Source organism: Chenopodium album, chromosome 13 (genome assembly GCF_948465745.1).
Source record: "Chenopodium album chromosome 13, dcCheAlbu1.1, whole genome shotgun sequence".
Taxonomy (NCBI): domain Eukaryota; kingdom Viridiplantae; phylum Streptophyta; class Magnoliopsida; order Caryophyllales; family Amaranthaceae; genus Chenopodium; species Chenopodium album.
In genome coordinates, this window is record NC_137846.1 from 22,555,234 (window position 1) to 22,572,756 (window position 17,523).

Consider the following 17,523-nt stretch of genomic DNA (forward strand, 5'->3'; position numbering starts at 1 on the left):
TCTCCCTCAGCTGATGCCAACTAGCCTATTGCAAAAGGGGCTCACACCTCTTCTATGTTAGATCCTTTTGCCTCTCACTCTGCCAATCACTAGTAGAAAAAAATGCTATTTGTAACGCCCTATTAGTAACTGGCTTAACTCACGTTAGTTATAACTAGAGTATTAGTAACTGGCATAAATAGTGCTGGTTACAAGTAAAATAGTATTAGTAACTGGCATAAATAAGGTCAGCTACAAGTAGTAGGTCAATGATAGGCTGACCAACTACTAGTAACGGGCTCAATGAAGGTCAGCTACAAATAATAAGTCAAACTTTGTTAACCTTATTACTTATAATGGACTTATTTAGGTCGGTTACTAATTTCACTCTTTTTATTTTGGAAATTATTAGAATAGTTCACGGCTCCGTGCTTCCTCCTTCACCTTCAATATTTTTCCCCATTTTTTTTCACATAAACTCACAATTTTTTTCTCTTCTGGAACTGCTCTAAAACTCCTCTAAAGCTTATTCATCAAGAATAACATCAAGGTATGCTCTCAATCTCCACCTAATTTATAAATTTTCGATTAATTTTACTCGATTATTTGATAACCTTCATAGCTGATACTTCCTTCATCATCACCACCATCGACTCAACACCTCCAGTTGTCGTCGCCTTGCTCCGACCACCTTCTCATTCTGCCGGAATTATTCTTCGCGTTTGTCTCTCTCAAGGTTACTTTTCTCATTTTTACATTTTCCTTTTTTGAGTAATTTAGTTTTAGGGTTCTTCAATTTCATAATGTCTTGAATTCATTTGTTGATGTTCGATGTTGATTTATGTTGAAATGAGGACCGATTTTCGCCCAAATTGAGGTATTTTATACAAGTTAGGGGTTTTTTTTTTCAAGTAGTAATCTATTACTATACGAATATACGGACTATTAGTTTCTTTGCATTACATTTCTGGAAATTTGAATTAATTTTTTCTTGTTTTCTATTAGAATCATGAAAGCGAAATGAATAACTAAATATTGGAATTTTGAATAGTAATCTGGAAATCGATGTATATTTTCCTAACAATTGTATATATGAAGACAAATATTTTGATGTAGAATATAGGTAAATTGTCAGAAGATTATGAGAATTTGTATGTTATACAAAATTTTTAGAAATATTCCTACTTTTAATACAGGCTGGAAAATAGAGGATGATAAAACCATTAGGATTTTGTCAGATATCTAGCTAGCTATGTGATAAATATTGATTGAAAATATAATCGTAATATCAATAATGAATTCCGAAGTTAATGAATTTATCAATCTAGACTTAATGAGCAATGTAAATGACGTAGCTTCAAGCATGTTGGTGATCAACATTGAAATTGTTGTCTAAGATCGATGTAACTTTATCGGTTTTAACATAGATGCTATGTTTTGACTTTAACTCGAGCTAATTCATAGTCTCATCAATATATTCTCGGTTTTAACATAGATGCTATGTATTTAGTGTTTTTGGTGTTTGGGAACCTTTTTTTCTCTTAAATTTCCTGAGGGAATGAACACTAAAACAATAATTCTTTGCTCGATTTTTTTCTTTTCTGTTTTGGTAAGTGTCTTGTTAGGACCAGTGGCTTAGCTTCATGGTACAAGTGAATTCCTCTGATTACATTGCTCTTGTACACTAGATTGCAGTTTGACTTAGTGCTGATGTGGTAGTAGCTCTTCCGATGTGGCTTAGATTCATTTAGTTCCGATGTGGTAGTAGGTGTTTGACATTGACATTGCTTGTTTACACTAGACTACCTTTGTACACTAGCAAAATTTTGCATTGAACTTTTTTTTTATTATTATTTTTTTTTTATTTTTATCATGTATACTAGACTACCAAGGTTATCAAATAGATGGAACTTGTATATGTAGATTTAACATTGATTTCTTATTGCTTGTTCGTTCGTTGTTTGATTGTCTTTGGCCTTTGTTCTTAGTAGTTGTGTTGAGTGAAAGTTGTTACTCTTTTATATGACTGTGACACTGGACTTAAGATTTCAATAAGGTTTGATCTTTTATTTTCTTTGATGCTGATCTAGAATGGAAATTACCTTGCAGTAAATGAGAGCTACAATATAATTGATGCAGTATCAGATGCCTTTCAGAAAGGTGAGTACAATAGCTCAACTGTCAAAAAAGTTTCAGCCCACCAACTGCTCTGTCCTTAAGGCAGTGAAGGGGAAGAAATATGAACTTGTCTATGAAGTCGATGATCTAATTGTCAAGATCAATTATTATGTCATGGAAGGTGGATTTGATAGCATCACTACAAACCTATTATAAGAGTAATTATGATAACTTCGACTGATTATGAGTAAGATTTGACTTTGCTTCAGACTTTTATATTTGTTATTGTTGTTTTTGCTCTTGTAATAACTTTCAGGATTTCATTATTCATTTCTCTATGCGTTATAAGAAAGTGGTTCTTCATCATTACAGTTATGCTAAGAACATTGAAATCCAATTCGGTTTTCTAACATTATATTGATTTTTCATGCTAATTTCATACTATGTTAGGTATGATACATGATTTTGTTGTCTATCCCCTGTTGCAGAAACCCATTTATGAAGTTGAAAAACACGCCAGCAACATGAGCCTCGTTATGCCTGGTCAACTCATGTAGCTCATTACCCAGTCTTTTATATCTTTCAGCTCAGTACTAAGATGATGAAGGGTGTTTTGATTGATCATCAACATTTAATCTTGGTTATTTGTCTCCTACAAGCCCTTTGAAGCTGTGATCTATCGACTAAAAGGCACAGAGATGATGAGTATGTACATTAAATTCCTAATACTGTATTTCTTTCCTCTGTTATACGGGAATTTCTTATGAAAAATTTGGTATCTATTTTCCCTCTTGAATTTGTAGAAAGTGAGGATGGTTTCATAGGATACTTTGTGCTCTATATCTTGAGATATTGAGGTTAGTCCCATCATTCTTTGTACAAGTATATCCTATCATTTGGAGCATATACTTGTATAGTTTTATGTTGCATCTTCCTTAATTATTACAATAATTTTCTCTTACTGAGGTGAATGCTCTTGGGGTTAGGCTCTCAACTTCCCTATCATTATAGGTCTTGGTAGAACTTATTATGTGTGTCTTTGTTAGTCTGGGGTGGAGTTCCCTCACTCCCATCCAACTTGATTAATTTCATTTTATAATTCCTTGCACTGGCTTTGTAATATTTTGAAGATTCAAAAAGTTAAGAAATTAATTTGTTTTTATTGTTGGAACTTTTTAAGATTTCCCATGAGCTAATTAAGATTTTTGAGATTGGTTTGTGAGGTTACCATTTAATAGGTGGTGGATTTTGGATATACAATTTAGCCACTTTAAAATGATGTGATTGTTTTGCTAGACCAACTTATACTTGGACAAACAAAAGGGGAAATCACAAACTTGTGATGGAACGTATTGATAAGGCCTTCGTGGATGAAGAATGGAATGATAACTACCCAAATGGAAGGTTATACCATCAACCTTTCACGGTTTCAGACCATGGGGCAATAGTCTATGATAGGAGTGGTACTACAACAACAAACAAAAGACCATATCAAATAGAGAACTGGTGCCTCAAATTTGAGGAAATTAGCTCGCTGATTAGGAGTATTTGGAATAATAATGAAGTGCAGGGCTCCAGTATGTTCATTGTGGAGCGAAAATTACGAGAGCTAAGACCACTAATAAGGAAGTGGTGTGTAAAGTATAAAAAATTTTGGGGGATCAATTGGAGCAATATCTCAGAAACACTTGAAAAGGAAGCAATGAGGATAAGTACCATTGAGGAAGGTAATGAGTTTATGCTTACTTTAAATTCTAGCATTAGCAAAATTGATGTGGATTTCTTATATTGGAAACAAAGACTACAGAAGGAATGGGTAAAAAAAGGGGATGTGTATTCCAAACTGATGTTCTCCCAAGTTAAACAAAGACAAAATAGAAATAAAATTTATGCTTAAGGGCTCTAACAATGAGTGGGTAGAAGGGCAAGAAAATGTTACCAGAGTGGTGTTTGATTTTCTAAAAGGTGTTTATGAACCAAGTATTAATGGTAATGGAGAAGAGGAAATTAATCTTGTTCTAAGGGAATTAGAGCTACCATGCATTACGGAATCAGAAAAGAAAATTTTCGAGCAAAGGATTACTTCGGAAGAAATAAAAAATGCCATGTTCAGTATTAAAAATGACAAATCCCCGGGGCCGGACGGTTTTAATGCAGAATTTTTTAAACAACACTGGGACACAGTTGGGCAATCGGTGGTTAAAGGGATTACTAGTTTTTTTAATAGTGGTTTCTTGTTAAAATCTTGGAATCACTCAATACTTGTTATGATTCCAAAAGTGGATAATCCGGAAGAGGTAGGACATTTAAGACCGACAAGTCTTTGCAATACAATATACAAATGCATCTCGAAATGTATGGTAAATAGGATCAAACAGGTCTTACCAAATCTAATTTCGGAATATTAGCATGCTTTTGTGCCGGGACGGCATATGGCAGATAATACGCTTCTAAGCGATGAAATCCTTAATCTCATAAATAAAAGGAAAAAAGGACAAGACTTAGGGGTGATAAAAATGGATATGAGCAAGGCTTACAATCGAGTGAGATGGGCTTTTTTAGTGATTGTTTTGAGAAAGTATGGCTTCCCAAAACATTGGATCTCTTTGTGCTCCCAATGTTTCTCTACGGTATCATATAAGGTCCTTATTAATGGGAAGACCTCGGATACCTTCAAACCAAAATGTGGGCTCCGACAGGGAGACCCGCTATCTCCATACCTTTTCTTGTTTTGTATGGACATACTTTTGAGGATGCTGAAAATTGGAGAGGATATCAACCTCTTCAAAGGTATTAAAGTTATAAGGAATGCACCAAGAATTAGTCACTTATTCTTTGAGGATGACGCACTTCTCTTTTTTTTAAGCTTCAAAGAAGGCATGCCAAGAAGTGGTGTCGACTGTTCAGCGGTTTTGTCAAATATCCGGGGAGCAACTAAACCTTAACAAATCTTTTGTCAAATTTAGCCCAAGCACCTCAAACCAAAATAAGTTGGCATTTAAGAACATCCTAAGGATGAGGGATATGGAGAACCTAGATAATCATCTAGGGTACCTATCGACTTGAAAGGTAACAAAAGCTCGAATTTTTTATATGTGGTAGATAAAATTGCTATGAGAATCTTATCTTGGAACTCTTATAACTATCTTTCTCCTCTAAAATTATTTTGGCAAACACGGTTTTGATTGCAATGGCTGCTCATGTGATGAATAGCTTCAAGCTACCAAGTAGTATTGTTTCAAAAATTGAGAGCTTAATTTATAACTTTTTATGGGGAAATAAAGGAAACAAGGGAATACACTAGGTAAGCAAAAACATTGTTCAACTTCCTCGTGGAATGGGAGGTTTAGGGGTTAGAAATGTAGTTGTCCTAAATGATACACTACTAATGAAGCAATCGTGGAGAATGCATAATAACCCGCAGTTACTAGTGGCAAAAGTGTTCTCTACAAAGGGTGGATCGACGCTCAAGACTGGTAAGATTTAGAGGGGTAACAACATAAATATGTCTTGGGGGATGAGGGGTATTCGTAAGAGTGAATTACAGTTTATGAAGGGGCACGCATGGGCATTTGGAAACGGTGCGAAAATAGGAGTGTTCAAGGATAAATGGGTGAATGGAAGGATTCCAGAGGCTAATTTAGATATTACCTTGAGACAAGCAATGAGATGGAAGGTTGACATATTTATTAACAAGACAAATTGGACTTGGAAAGAAAGGGAGCTAAGAAAGGCTTTCAATGCAAGGGATGCTGTGGAAATAGGGGCTTTGGAGCTACCAGGGAAGGAAATGGAAGACCTGCTACATTGGAATTACACAAACTTAGGGAAGTTTACTACAAAATCAGGCTATGCTTTTCTTATAAGTCAGAGTGCAACCAATGAAAGAGTTACAGACTCAGAGGTAAAGTTTTTAAAATTCTTTTGGCATCAAAAAATCTTACCCAAATGGAAAATCTTTGTCTGGAAAATTTTCTATAATGGTCTAGCTGTTAAAAGTAATTTAAACTTTTGTAACATATGTGAAAGTGGGGCTTGTGAGATCTGCGGAGAAGAAGAAAGTATTAACCATACTCTGAGGCTATGTATAGTAGCAAAACGAGTGTGGCAATGTGGAAGCCTCGGCATTATTTCTTCTATAAGTCCGAGTATTTCAATCAAAGAATGGATAAAACGGTATATCCAGCAATTCTATAGCTTGGATGGAAAAGGTAGTAATCGTATCACTACCTTCCTAGCCACAATATGGGAAATATGGTTGGCTAGGAACGAGTTCAGTTTCCATGGTACTATAACTCATATAACTAGGATACTTGAGATGGTGAAGAGTAGTATGCAAAATCAAAATGAATATGAGCATAATGACTATCAAGAACTGGAGTTTCTACATCCACCAGAGGGAGAGGTGAGCAGTCCCCCGGGCTACCAAATCGCAAGCATAGGAAAACAGAGTATAGGCACAACAAGAATATCGATACAAATTGATGGGGCTTGGGACAAAGCTACAAAAAGAAGGGGAGCAGGATGGGTATTGGAGTATAATGGAATTGTGACAAATATGAAAGGATGCTCCTATGGGGTAGCAAACTCAGCCTTACAGGCAGAAACTATTGCCTGTTTAGAGGCAATTACATGGTGCTGGGAAGCTGACCTCCAAAGCATAATCATCAAAACAGATGCTAGCAAGCTGGTGGACTTACTACAAGGTAAGGGGCCACAAGAAAAAATATTACTTTGGACGATCAATGAAATAGGTAGGATAGGTCATAACTTGGAGTGGTGTAAAATACGCAAAGAACAAAGATCAAAGGTTGAAGAGGCTCATAAGATAGCAAAGATGGCTGCTCCAAATGCTATAAACTCAAGACCTGCTACATCTACGTTCTTTAATAATTTAGCTTAATTTAGTTGTTTATTTTCTGCTTTTGCCTGTGTCAAAAAAAAAAAAAATTGATGTGATTGTTTTTTTATTTTTTTTTAATTTTTTTTTTATGATATTAAGTGGAACATATTGGTTGTTTGCATTTCCTATTCCCTATTTCCCTTGGTAGGAGAATGCTATTGTATCTTGCATGATAAATAGAGGATATAATATTTTTCCCGTATAAAACAAGTATATGATAAATTATTATTTTTATGTGTTTTACAAGCTCTTAAGAAAGTTCTTTGGGATATTTGATGGTCTCTTGTTTGGATAAATTTCTATTTTAACAATGCTAAGTCTAAATGTAGCTTAAGTCAAGTGATATGATATTGTAGTACAACTTCTGTAGAGTAAATTGTACTATGACAATTGTATATTATGACAATTTTCTAATGAAACATGCTCGAAATAGTTTCCCAAGGTCTAAACATCACAATTTTACAGGTTGCTTGTACTCAATCTGTAATTGCTGCTCTCATTGTTAATTAAGTTGTTGTTGTCGCTTGCTGTACTTATGTTGCTGTTATCGCTGTTGCTTTAATTGGTGCTGTTAATTATGCTACCTTGTTGCAATTAATATTAATCTAATCATTGTACAATTGATCAGGATCAAATAATTGTATTATAATTATTTGGAGTACGTGTTTTGTTTGTTGAGTTGTAACAGGTTTTAACCCATTTAACGATGGGTCATTCGATAGGATATACTACCAAATAATTGTATTAAAATCAAATATTTTTTAAAATATATATATATATATATATATATATATATATATTTATTTATTTATTTATTAGTAACTGGCGTAATCTAATGCTAGTTACTAATAGATTTTTTTAAAAAAAATAAATAACTATTCATAACCGGTGTTAGGCTATGCCAGTTACAAATAATACCGTAATTGTAACCGGCGTAACTTAACGCAAGTTACAAATAGTATGCTTTCTAATTTGGAAAATAGATTATTTGTAACTGGCGTTAGGTTAAGCCAGTTACGAATAGTTCATTATTTGTAACTAACATTAGACGCTTACGAATAATTTTCACTAGTTGTAACGGTGACATTCTCAACCAACCATGCCAGTTACAAAAAGTCAATTTCGCTAGTTATAAATGACACTTTTTCTACTAGTGAATACTAGACTTCCTGGTGAGAATGCTACTAAGGAAACTAGCACCCATATTTCCAGTGAGCTCAATCACTGTGTCCACCAATTTTTAAGTGATGCGTTTGAGAATCCTCTCTCTGCGACCTCTATCTCAGCTGGCAGTACTTTTCGCCCTATTGAACCTATAGAGTTTGGGGAGGTGCCCATTGATGCTACTCTTTGTCCCTAGGTCCTATTGGTGACCTGCACACGGCAACACACGTCACTTCCCTCGGGGGTGGCTCGAGGAACCCCCTTCCGATGCCTAAGTTAGAATGTGTTTAGAGAGATAAAGTGTACTTAGAGAGATAGATAGTGTAATGGATTGTGTGTCTAACCTCTTTTCCGTTGTACTTTATCTCATATTTATAGGTGTATGGTCTCCTTTACGTGGAGTCTCACTAGGTCAGCCCGCAGGTTGATTCTATCGGGCTGGTGAGCCCCTCTAAGTGCTCTTCCAGCGGTGAGTGAGCACCTCGAGAGTGAAGCCGAGAGCCCGGTGATAGCTCAGCGGGAGCTATCCCATACAACTATAATGTGTAATAAAAAACTTGATTAAAGAAATTAAATTTTTGAAACATTGATTGAAAATGAGGATTAATGAAGGTGGAGGGACTAAAATTTAAGAGAGAAAAGGGAAAGGTTGAATTGAAAGGGGGGATGAAGATAAAGTGTGCATGGAAGATGAAGTATAAGTTTAATGAAAGAATTAAAGAAAAATAGTGTAATAAAAAATTAATAATGTAAAATACTAAGTATAGACAATAATAGATAGATATGCTTTAAGCTAGATTCGAAGCCATAATCTCCGATACATAAAGGTAAAACATTTATCATCTCAACCAACTTTTATTTATGTTTCAAATTTCACATAATATTATATTATCCTTTTGTTTATTAAAGAAATTAGAGATAATATAATTCATTTATTTCCCTACCTTATAAAAAGTGGAAAAATATCCTTTCTTCCTTATACCTTATAAAAAGTGGAAAAATAATCTTATGAATAGTGTGAAGACTGTTATACCCTTAAAAAGTTTATTTACCTATTTACCCCCAATTAAAATTTTGATATGTTTCAACCTTTTGTTTGTATCTTTTTACTCTATTTGGGCCAATGTGGCTCTATCTGACTGGTTCATCTTCTCCATTCAAAGTCTCATAGAATGTTTCTTTGTTTATCTTCCTCTCCATCATAACACCCCAAAACTCCTCCTTTCTGAATTTCCTCTTTTTTTTTTGCTCCTACTTTCAATTAGTTTCATCAACCTACTCTTTTTCTGGTCACCGAAAACGCCTCAAAGCTAATGACATGTCAGGCGATCTCCATTCTGGTGCCCCCAGTCACCACCCTACCGCCGCGATAAGGATGATGACCTATTTTCTGCTTCCGCAAATGGTGAGTGCATTGTTAGAAAGTTGTAATCTTCGCTTGATTTTGATTAATTCATCATGTATTAAGAGCTGTTTAATTGTTATGCTTTATTATTAGTGAGTTGATTTTTTATTTTTTTTGTTATTGTTTGTTGAATATTGTTTATAATAATCTTGATTGATAATATTGGCATGTCTCAAAAATAGAGGCGTGGTAATTATTTTTTATTTAGATTTCAATCCACATTAAGACATTCAAGCAATGAACCGGGCTCAATGAATTGAACAATCAAAAAATCTTTTGGTTTGAAGAATGTATTTTTTAAATGAAATTTCGATATAAATCGATTGAATTTTCATTTTAATTTCTAATGTTGGTTTTGATCTTTGCTCTTTAGGCTTTGCCGAATTCGCAAATTGTTCTTTCTTTGCTCTTTAGGCTTGCCGAATCCGCAAATTGTTCTTGTTTAGGTAGTAGGGTAATAGTATGGAATTGTAATGATATTAAACGACACTCTCAAGTTTATCAGTGCAGCCATGGAACATATTAGTATGTCTATCACTTAATTAGTAAATCTTGTTGTAATTTGTTGAGTTTATATAGTATCATTTCATTTGTAAATCTTGATTCTTTTCTCAGTTAAAATTTACATCAATATTCATAATCTTGATTTATCTTCACTTAAGTAAAACAAACATGATCTTACATAATATACTATATCTTTGCAGGTTCAAACTGTTAAATTGGTGGATGAGAAGGAGCTTATTTTAGATGTTGTTTACGAGAGACTTAAACAAAAGACATACATAAAGCCATCAAGGACAACAATCAAATAGAGGTTTAAAAATATATATAAAAAATACAATAAAATATAGGAATACATTGGTGAGTTGCATTATACTTGTATTATTAGGTTGATCAATAGAAATTATCAAATAACTAAGCAAAGCTTGGTGGAGTTGGTGGGGAACTTACCTTGTGATTCGAGCCCCACTAACTACAAATTGTTTGGGAGTAGGGGGATTCCCTTATCTCTCCCCTCTACTCTCAAGTGCGGACTTGCGGAGTTAGACTAGCTAAACTTGTAAGAGGTATTCAGTAGGGTCTTTCATCTTACCTTATAAATAAATTGAAATTATAAAATACTCCATCTGTCCTAGTTTACTTGCAACATTTTGACTGGACACACTTGCCGATGCACATGTTTGACCGTTGATATCTTTTATTATATATTTAATTAAGTTATAAAAAGTTTATATTAAGAAACTATACATTAAAATAGACCCAACAACATCTTACATGATTACATTGACTTTCATATAATAGCTAAAAAAGATGGTAAAAGTAAGATGTGTGAATAGTGTAAAAAGTCAAACCGTTGCGAGTAATTTGGGACGGAGGGAATATACAAGTATAAAAAATACAAGTATAATGCAACTAAAAATCCGTAAACTATGAGGTTCAAATACATAACACTCTCACGATGGCTAGATGTATTGCGCGCATCGCATGCATAGGCTCCCCTAGTATTAAAAAAAAAGTGACACCCGAGCCTGAACCATACACTAACTATAAATACAAACAGTCGAACATAATTATCAAATTAAAGAAGTAAACACACTAGCAATCCGAGAGCATCGCCCGGGGCACACACTAGCTTTTTTGTAAATATTGACCTCAAATTGGATTCAAAGGTAAAAAATGACCCTCCAAATATCTTAAAACATGTTTTGGCACGAAAATCGAAGAAATTTTTTTAAAATGTTAGATCTAATTTTTTTTTTTAATTATTTTTTTAACGGTAGTATTAAGTGAAGGTAAAATCTATTTTTTTGTATGTCTTTTAGGTGATATTTTAAAATAATTTTTTTAGATGGTAATATTAATACTAGAAATTGGGACTTTTTTTTTTTTGGGTGAAATAGAAAATTTCCTTCAACTTATATTTGGTTAATTTTTTTTTTTTTTCGGAAACTAGATAAAAGAGTTAGTAAAAAAGTAATGTAGATAAAAAAAAAAAAAAAAAAAAAAAAAAAAAGAAAAAAAGGTAACGTATCAAAAAAAGAAATGAGATAGAGAGTAAAAGCGAGTATGTATAGTTACCAATAATGCTGGTCTAAATCATGATTATAATCAGATTAATCACTAACAACATCTACTCAAAAAGGTAATAAACAGCTAACATGGCACGCTCCAAGGCGCCTCTCTCTGTATCTGCCTTTCTCTCTCCTCTAAAAAAAAGCGAGCGAAAATGCCACTTTCCTTTTCACTTCACTTCCCATTCAAGCTTTCCATCTTCCCCCTTTTCTTCTCTTCATCTTCCCTTCTCTTCTCTTTCTCTCTCCTCTTTCATTTCCCCATCATTCCCTTTTCCCTTTCTTTACTCATCATTTCATCTTTCTTCCTACGCTAATCACCCCCAATTTCAATACCCAGAAAAAATCCCAATTCAGTCCATAAACTCTGAATTTTGATCAAAAATAATGGGAAATTGTTTTAAAAAGCATAACAACAAGAAGTGTCTAGTAGAAATTGCACCAGCAGAGGATTTAGCTGGCGGGAAACCAACCCCACCAATTGTTTTTCTATATGGTGATCCAAATAACTCTGCTACTCAATACCTACGTTTTGCTCTTCTCTTCAAACCACTCTCCCTTCGTTTCGTCCCTCGGGCCGAAACCCCGGAGTTTACAGTCCGTTTCAATACGGTTGAATCGGTTTCGGGACCGTCCGAGGTTATATTGGAGTACATTGAATCGAAGCTCCCTCGTCCTGCTCTGTTTAAACGAGAGAGGAATGGGGTGGTGGAAGGTGGTTGGGAAGAGGAGGATAAAACGGCGGCGTTTTGGGTGGTGGTGAGAATGGTTGTGCTTCAGCATAAGAGTATGAAGTGGCATTTGGAGAGGTTGGTGAGGTGGGGGTTGGATCTTTCAACACGTGGTGGAGTAGGAGCCGTTGATCCGAGTGTCGGGACTCCGAAAATGGAGGTGAGTAAGTTAGGGAAGAGTTATGGGAAGTTGCTTGAGGTATTGCTTGAGCATGCTCAGATGGAGGAGCGCATTCTTTTTCCTATTTTACAAGCTTCTGATCCAGGTCAATTTTTAATTTTAAAAATTATTTAAAATTAAGTTCTACTATCGTTTTTTAATTTATAATATTTTTATACACCCTAATACATGGTACATTGGTAATTTCGTACCCTTGGCCGATTGAGGAGAAAGTCAAATTAGTTAAAAACGAGCGTTGGTGTATCGTGTATTCGTGTGCCTGGTACAATTGTATTAGTGTGACAAGGATGTACTGTTACATAAAGGCCTTTAGACATTGAAATAATTGAATATCTGGATATTTCAAAAATATTGAGAAAAAAAAAAAAAAAAGGAAAGAGTGATCAGCACAAATTTTTTAAAAATGATATTTTTATTACTGTAGTAAATTTTAATTTAGTTAAAATGTTTCTTGGTGCACTCTTTAGAAGTTTAGAGTAACTTACAACTTTTGTATGGGAAAACAAAATTTCTAGCATAACTCACAAAAAAGTAGATTGAAAATCTGATACTTGTATGTATGTAAATTGAGAAAGTTATTGTTGCACAATTTTAAGGTAGTGCTATACACTAATACACAACTATAATTTGAATCATGCACATGATACATCCACACTTAACTTATTGTTGCTCATTTAATTAATGTGAAACAATTTTATTAAGAATTACTAAGAATTTGTAAGTTGGATTAAAGCTTGTGATCCTGCAATGGATGGTTTAGATTCTTAGTTTTAGGGTGGGCTTTATTGCTATCGAGCTAAGCGGAATCAGTCAAATTAATTGTGGGACTTATGGTATGGTAAATGTAAAGTTCAGAGTATTAGTACAGGGAAAAATTCCCATTAGAATAACAGGTACAAGGAAGAATTGTATTAGGAGGAGGTCAGGGGGAGATTAAGAAAGATATCGAAGACATACGTGCTATGTGAGTCTTTGAAAGCCCAATAACTTAAACTTTGAGCTATTCAATAGGAGGCTGCGCATTGAGTTGATAATTGTTGTTCTAATCATAAACCTTTTGCATTACCAAGATTCAAAGCTAGAGTTGTATTTTAAGGGTACTGGCATCTTGGAATTGAGTAGATATAATTAAGTATATGGAGGATTTCAGTTTATGTAAGGACTAACTGAGAAAGACTGGAGGTGGAGATTGGTTCTTAGCCAATACATTAACTATAACCACTAGACATGGTAATGTGCTTCCAAATTTCCAATAAATTTCCTAGTTTGTATTTCAATTTCTTTGGGTTTGAATGAAGTTAGAATCTCTAAATAGTGCTTCGAGTATTGGTTTGGTGTGGTGTTGATGGTTCTGTACTCCATTGGACAATTTGTTACATATCTTGGCTTTTAGCTTGATTATGGGTAAGATCTTAGGATCAAACATGAGTCTTACTAATCTCACCTTTACAGGCTTACGTGCCTCCTTTGATTTACAACTCAAATAGCTCCAATACTGTACATGTTAACATTGTACCAAGTGACACCAGAACCATAGAAAACTAGGTATAAAAACGGAAACACAATTTAGTCTTTCATTTGCTGTAATATTGAATAGTGGGCTAATATGCCACCACCAGTGCTAGTTTACCTTTTGATGGTTTGCCTCCTGAGTGGTCTTTTATTCATTTTCCGTGATACTACCTCCGTTTCATATTATTTGCAACGATTAGACATTTTTCCTCTCTACTTTATGTCAAATCGTTGCAAATAATATGAAACGGAGGTAGTATATGAATTCCAGCTGCTTTTGTAGCCGTTGTCTCTACATTTATTACTCTTAATGCGGGTTTATGCAAGTGCTAAAACTATTGCATATTAGTTGTTTGATCTGAGGCTGCAAGCAGCCTGCAACTGTGCTAATGTACTAAGATTTTCTATGCAAATTGTTTTTTTTTTTTTTATGCTCAATCCTTTTGTTTTGCTATCATTTGATGATCCAGGGGGTTAGTTGAAAATTATGTTACTTTGATTTAAGTGCTGAACATTGCACTATGGCTGTAAACTATATGTTCCAGATTATGAAAATGATATATAGATAAACAATGCAGGGATATGTAGATGTGTGACTGAGGAACATGCAAGGGACCTGCCTGTAATGAATGGAATAAAAGAAGATATCAAATCCGTGGGAGTTCTGAATGTTGGTACTTCTATCCATAGGGAGGCCTTGTGTAGCCTTACTGCTCGACTGCAAACATTGCAGGTATTTTACTATTTTTTTTTTTTTTAATCAAATCTATTTCATTTGTTTTGGAGCTTGTGAACGAGTCCTTGATAAATTTGACAAAGAATGAATTTTCATGATGTGCTTCATACTATTTGAGGAATTAGCTTTCTGGTTCTGGGATATTAATCATTTTGGGCAAAACAGGAGAACTGCAGCCAACATTTTAATGAAGAAGAGAAAAATCTGTTACCGCTGATGGAGGCAGCTGATTTGACCAAGCATCGACAAAGAAAAATTGTTGAACAGAGTATTATTGTGATGCAAGGGACTCATTCTCAGTTATTCCACTTTTTCATCGATGGATTACTTCCTCATGAAGCGATGGAGTACTTGGATTTGGTGATGAGCTGCACTGACAAGGAAACAACAGCCTCCATGCTAAGTGTACTTGTTGAGTAAGCTGACCTTTTCTAATATTTCAAACAATGTCACTAATCACTCATTTTATGAGAAAAACTCTCTAGAATGGATTAACTCCTTACTCCAAATGCTTCCAAATGATTTAGGTCTTTTCATAGAAACTAAGGAGCTTATCACTGTTATCAGCATGGACCTTTTTAGCCACTAAATATTAGGACCTTGGCATTGGTAATGGAAATCAACAATACCGATTCATAAATAACTGCTACGAGTGCTACCACTATCCCCTCCCGTCCCACCACATCCTCGAAAGACAGAATATAAACACAAAAATACTTGTTAGTTGGCATTAATTCGTTTCATCTGATTCGAAATTTGATGTTACAAGCTGATGTTTCTAAAAGAACTTCCAGAGTTAGTTCCAGATGTCCTTGTTCAATATATTACTTTGACAGTTAGCAATTGAATGTTGCCTTTATCAAGCTATTCCACTGGTTGATATGCTTTTTTTCATTCCTTTCAGCTAGATTTTAAAAGAAGAGATTAAGGCTTTCCAACAACTCTCAATACAGATAGGACAGCACCAACGTGCACTTTCATTTCATTATACAAAGCTAGGGAACATCTTTACCGGGGTATGTACGATTTGCGTTGGCTTTGTCAATGAAGTTCAAAGTGAATGGGAGAACTTGAAGATCAGATTAGCTATTTTCAGCATTAACATGGCTTTCTGAGTGTAAATATATAGAACGTCCTTTTCTAGGAAACTTAAGTGACCCTTTTCAGTTTATATGGAAAAGAAAAGGATGTATTTTTTCTGTTTATGAAGAATATTTTTAATCTCTGCCAGTTCAATTGGATTGTAAAGTTTTACAGTGTGTTGTTATACAGGACTAGGACTGTTATGTTCGGAACATTGTTGATTTGTTAGCCATGCGAGGGTTCCTACTTTTATATTTGGAGAAAGTTTGATGCATTTTTTATGTATAATACCCCTCTGTTTCTAAAAGAGGGTTACATTTGTCCTTTTTGAAGTTTCTTTTAAATGATTATGATTCAATTATTTTTTAAATTAGAATAATTATTTAAATTTTTTTTTTCTTATACATACCTATTTTCCATACAACTATCCTCATTTATCAAAATAATTACATATTCTTAATACAATTATTCCTGTTTACAAAATATTTACCTACTTTCAAAACAAATATTCCTATTTTTATAAAGTTAAATATGAAAAATCATCGAACATAACCTTCTTTTGATAATGAAGGTAGTATAAAATTGCTCTTTAGGGTTTGTTTATTGGGACTTGTATGCTTTTAAATTTTTTAATTTTTATCCTCGAATTTCACCATCTATACTTGCCCTTTTAGTACTAAAAAATGTCCAAATGTTATCCTTGCCATGAACATTTCCTTATTATACAACTAGTAAGTAAATGTAGGTGATCAATTAAAAGTCGATCACCTCACATCCACCCAAGCCAATACTTTAGCTTCAAATGATAGTTATATGCCTCCCAAATTAACACTTCTTTAGTAGTGAACTCCTCTTCCGAAGTAAGCCCTTAAAGTTCCCGAACTTATATCTAGTGTGCTTGGTGCAGCACCGGTGCTGTTTTCCCTATCTATTGATAGTTGTATGCCCCCTTGCTGTCGTAACCAAATCAGGCTTTGGCTTAGCCTACCCACATGCCTTCTTGCATTAAGTCATCAGAAAAAACTAGATGATTTAGCTTCAAATGAGAACTAGGATGAAAACCGAAACCATGCTTTTCTCCTACTTACTGATATAGGAATGGTTCTGCAATTAATACTCGATCCCCTTCCTAGGCTGAAAACCCATACCATTCAAACCACTGGAAAAGTTGGACATGAAGCACAGAATAGACAGACGTGAATGTGGTAACCATCCACTACAAGTCCCCTTGCGTCTTAGTTGTGTGACCTCAGTCATTGTCACTTGGAGCCACTCTGTCAACTAGTAACGGAAAGCAAGTAAGAAAGCATTATCCACCATTCCCAAAAACAAGAATATACACGGAAATGGATGAAGTACTTTGTAAACATTAAGGTGTCATGTAGATTTTTCTAAGTTAAAGAGTCCAGGACCATTTTTTTAAAGGAAGAAACACAAACGTTAACTTAAGATTGAAACCTAACTTAGCATTAGAAGAAATAAAATAAGAAAATTTACAGTCTACAAAAGAGTCTATATCTTAATGAGTTTGCATATAGTGACTCAAAGCTGCAACATAATCTACTACGCGATTAGATTCATTGTAAATATGGTGGGAATTATCTATATCAAAATGGCCAAGCAGTTGTTCCAAAATAGT

At 34.4% G+C, this 17,523-nt stretch overlaps 2 protein-coding genes and 1 long non-coding RNA gene across 4 annotated transcripts; all 3 read left to right on the plus strand.

Moving 5' to 3' along the window:
• Positions 1-391: 391 nt before the first annotated feature.
• LOC145576508 (uncharacterized) lies at positions 392-4,848 on the plus strand. Of its 2 annotated transcripts, XR_014098413.1 has the most exons (5): positions 392-529; positions 647-715; positions 2,089-2,344; positions 2,586-2,802; positions 2,901-4,848. It is a non-coding gene; the product is annotated as an uncharacterized LOC145576508 (long non-coding RNA). The 2 variants fall into 2 exon arrangements; XR_014098412.1 differs by lacking the exon at positions 2,901-4,848 and having other exon boundaries at positions 2,586-2,893.
• A 754-nt stretch (positions 4,849-5,602) lies between these two features.
• LOC145575379 (uncharacterized) lies at positions 5,603-7,000 on the plus strand. The gene has a single exon (XM_081633257.1). The coding sequence runs from the start codon at positions 5,603-5,605 to the stop codon at positions 6,998-7,000; it is 1,398 nt and encodes a 465-aa protein (XP_081489383.1).
• Positions 7,001-11,770: 4,770 nt separating this feature from the next.
• Positions 11,771-16,157, plus strand: LOC145576509 (uncharacterized). Its single transcript, XM_081634258.1, has 4 exons — positions 11,771-12,638; positions 14,644-14,798; positions 14,967-15,217; positions 15,706-16,157. Exons 1-4 carry the CDS (start codon positions 12,029-12,031, stop codon positions 15,707-15,709), a joined length of 1,020 nt encoding a protein of 339 aa, XP_081490384.1. The 5' UTR covers positions 11,771-12,028; the 3' UTR covers positions 15,710-16,157.
• The last annotated feature ends 1,366 nt before the right edge of the window (positions 16,158-17,523 follow it).